Genomic DNA, 3,032 nt, shown 5'->3' on the forward strand with positions numbered 1-3,032 from the left:
GAAGTTCTAGTTGGGGGTTGTAGTGCCGGGGTTGTTGTGCTGGGTGACGTAGTTCTGGACGTCATTACATTGTACCCCCTCCCCCGCATTCTGTATTAACCATCCAATGGTATCGGCTCCCAGCACTCCTCTCATTCTTGGGACATTAGGACTCACTCCGACCTATCATCCCACCAGCGTTCCTCTCCTCTGGATGTCACTTTCAAAGGACAAAAATACTTTTCTTTATTATATTCATTACAGTATAAAGTCAGTGAATGTGACTTTCACCAAATGCTCACTACAGGTGAATCCCACTAATCATGTTTTCAATGATTGGTTCACCTGCAGTGGATGTCACATTCACCTCAGTAGGGTGGATACATTTTTGGTGTCAATGGGTTTGAGAAGCTTCTGAGATTTTTTCGATTTCTCTGACAGGTGTATTTGACCTGCACTTGACCTGCTATGGGTGGGGTTTTTCATCCCCATAGAGTTTATAGGGTTGCCCATGGACACAAGTGCCCCCTAATGCTCCCTAATGCCCCTCTGGCAGAAGGAATCCCTGGCAGTGATTGTAGGACTTTCCCAGGAATTTGTTGCACGCTGTGAATCCGAGTCCAACTCCAAACCTGATTGGTCGAGAGGTGACCACAGAACAGCCAGACTTACTCCCCCTGGTGACACGTCATGGCATCTCTCCTGGCATCTGCTGTGCAGGGAATTGTGGGAGATAAAATAAAGACAAATACAGAGCAGTTTTATTATCTGCCCAATACTACAGGAAGTGCTGCTCCTGGCAGGATCTCCACACAAGAAACTTTCATAGCCGATTCTCAATAAATATTTTGCTTCAGTAAAATGAAAATTCCAAATCGGCCCACAATTTGATTTTAAGTTCACTTTGAGAAATGATCATTTTTCTTTTGAAATAAAACATCATAAATGTTTCTGTAATAATTCCAGGAATTCCATTTCAGGGTGCAAAATCCACTCCAATAAAATAATCATAACCCGGGCACAAATCTCCGATCGTTTTATTACATTGATGAACATTTCCATTCCTCACTTTTCTGCCAATTCTCAGAGATTACAGAGCCAAGATCTGATCTGTGACCTTGTACGGAAAAGGACCAATCACCAATCTGCCCGGAACCCCCCACTATACCCTCCCCCAACCCCCCCTATAACCTCCCCCAAATACCTGCCCCCTATGGGGGGAGCTCAGTGAGGTCAGGGGTCAAGGCATACATCGGCCTATAGTTCGGCCTCCACTATACCCAGGGACTCAGAGACACCAATAAAATGTTTTTATAGTTGGGGGGGGGGGCGGCCTGGACCCCTTTTTTTAATCTGTATCCCAATGGGGAGATTTCACTTCCTATCTGCAATCACAGAGGAGGAGATCCCTGGTGTCCCCATTGCACATTTTCTCCTCTACTGATCTGGTGACAACGGATTTCTCTTCACTTCCTCCCCCGGTGACACCAGGACAGAGGAGGAGGTAAATCTTCCCAGCAAGGGGCACAATGACCCTGGCAGAGGGTCCCACCATCCTGAATAGATCACAGCGGGTGGGCAGCTTCCATCGGGGCCCCTCACACCCGCACACCATCATTGTATATTAATTAGAGGAAATCTCTAAGTTCCCAACTCCGCCCCCTCACATCCTCCAATCTCTTTGCAGGTCTCAGTCTGTGTGACTTTGCATTGTGTGACTCCGCCTCCAGTGAATGTCAGAGCCAATCAGGACTGGTGAGCTGTGAGTGCCGCCCCGGATATTATAAGTTCAGCCATACAGAGCGCTCATGTAGAGGTGAGTGATGGGCGGTACCTACCTGTCATGACTACATACCTATAATGCAGCCACCAGGGGGCACCAGCAGCCAATGGTGGCAATATAATGGGGTCAGCTGACTTGCTGGTTTGGCCAATTGCCATTTTCCTGATATTTTTGGGCTTAGGAGAACATTTTATTACATGAATGTAAATTGTGGGGTTCTGCAATTATGCACATTGGGGGCATGTGGTGGGGGAGGGGAGGGGGGGCATTTGGTTGGGGTAGCTGGGAGTCTTTCTTATTGCGCTGATTTTATATTGCAGCATGTGAGAGCGGATTCTGGTGGTCAGAGGGTCGGTGCCAGAGGTGAGTCCTGTCATAAACATAAATGTCCACTAGATGGCGCCCCTCATTTTTCCTGTAATTCCCTAACATTGGCCCTGATGTAATAAAGCTCCCCAGGGCCGGAGAGGATACAGCTTCATCAGTGAACCTGGGTGATCCAGCAAACCTGGAATGGATTTCATCAAAGTCATTTGTTCATTGCTAACAAATGTTTTTAATCCTCAACCAGATCCACTCCAGATTTGCTGGATTACCCAGCTTCACTGATGAAACTGTATCCTCCCAGACCCAGTGAGCTTTTCTAAATCAGACCCATTGGGTCAGCCTGAAGTTCCAAGTCAGTGTGATCAGTGCTGGCAGTGTGATCAGTGCGATCAGTCATGTCAGTGTGATCAGTGCTGTCAGTGTGATCAGTGCTGGCAGTGTGATCAGTGCTGTCGGTGTGATCAGTGCGGTCAGTGTGATCAGTGCGGTCAGTGTGATCAGTGCTGGTTCTATATAGAGGGGTAATATGGGGGTGCAGGAAGTTATGGAATATTTGCTTGTTGGTGTCACTGTGAGGAGCAATGATAAAGCCGGTGATGAGCTCATTTCATGATTAGCAACATCCAAATCTCCCACCATCAACTGACACTAAATGCCCCCCCCCCCCCGTGTTGTCTTCCAGGTGCCCCCTGGGGTATGGAGGCTTCAACTGCCAGGAGGGTGAGTACCGTCCAGCTGCCCATCACATGGAAGGGTAATGTGGGCGGGGGAAGGTCTGAGGGTTCTCTATGGCAGCTCTTATATTGGGGAGTTATGGGGAATGTATTGGGGTGTGGAGGGGCGTATAATGGGGTGTATTGGGGTCTGGTGGTATGGAGTCCATTTATTGAGATTTGATGGCTCAGCATGGGGTGTAATGGGACGGGGTATATTGGGGTAATGT

At 48.1% G+C, this 3,032-nt stretch overlaps 1 protein-coding gene across 1 annotated transcript in view; it reads left to right on the plus strand.

Moving 5' to 3' along the window:
* The first annotated feature begins 520 nt into the window (after positions 1-520).
* The window catches only part of LOC140332147 (uncharacterized), an 8,262-nt gene continuing 5,750 nt past the window's right edge, over positions 521-3,032 (plus strand). The window contains exons 1-4 of the mRNA XM_072413441.1: positions 521-626; positions 1,667-1,795; positions 2,083-2,125; positions 2,772-2,809. Coding sequence (XP_072269542.1) covers positions 521-626; positions 1,667-1,795; positions 2,083-2,125; positions 2,772-2,809 — 316 coding nt within the window. The remainder of the gene's footprint in view (positions 627-1,666; positions 1,796-2,082; positions 2,126-2,771; positions 2,810-3,032) is intronic.

Source organism: Pyxicephalus adspersus, chromosome 5, assembly GCF_032062135.1.
Source record: "Pyxicephalus adspersus chromosome 5, UCB_Pads_2.0, whole genome shotgun sequence".
Lineage (NCBI taxonomy): Eukaryota > Metazoa > Chordata > Amphibia > Anura > Pyxicephalidae > Pyxicephalus > Pyxicephalus adspersus.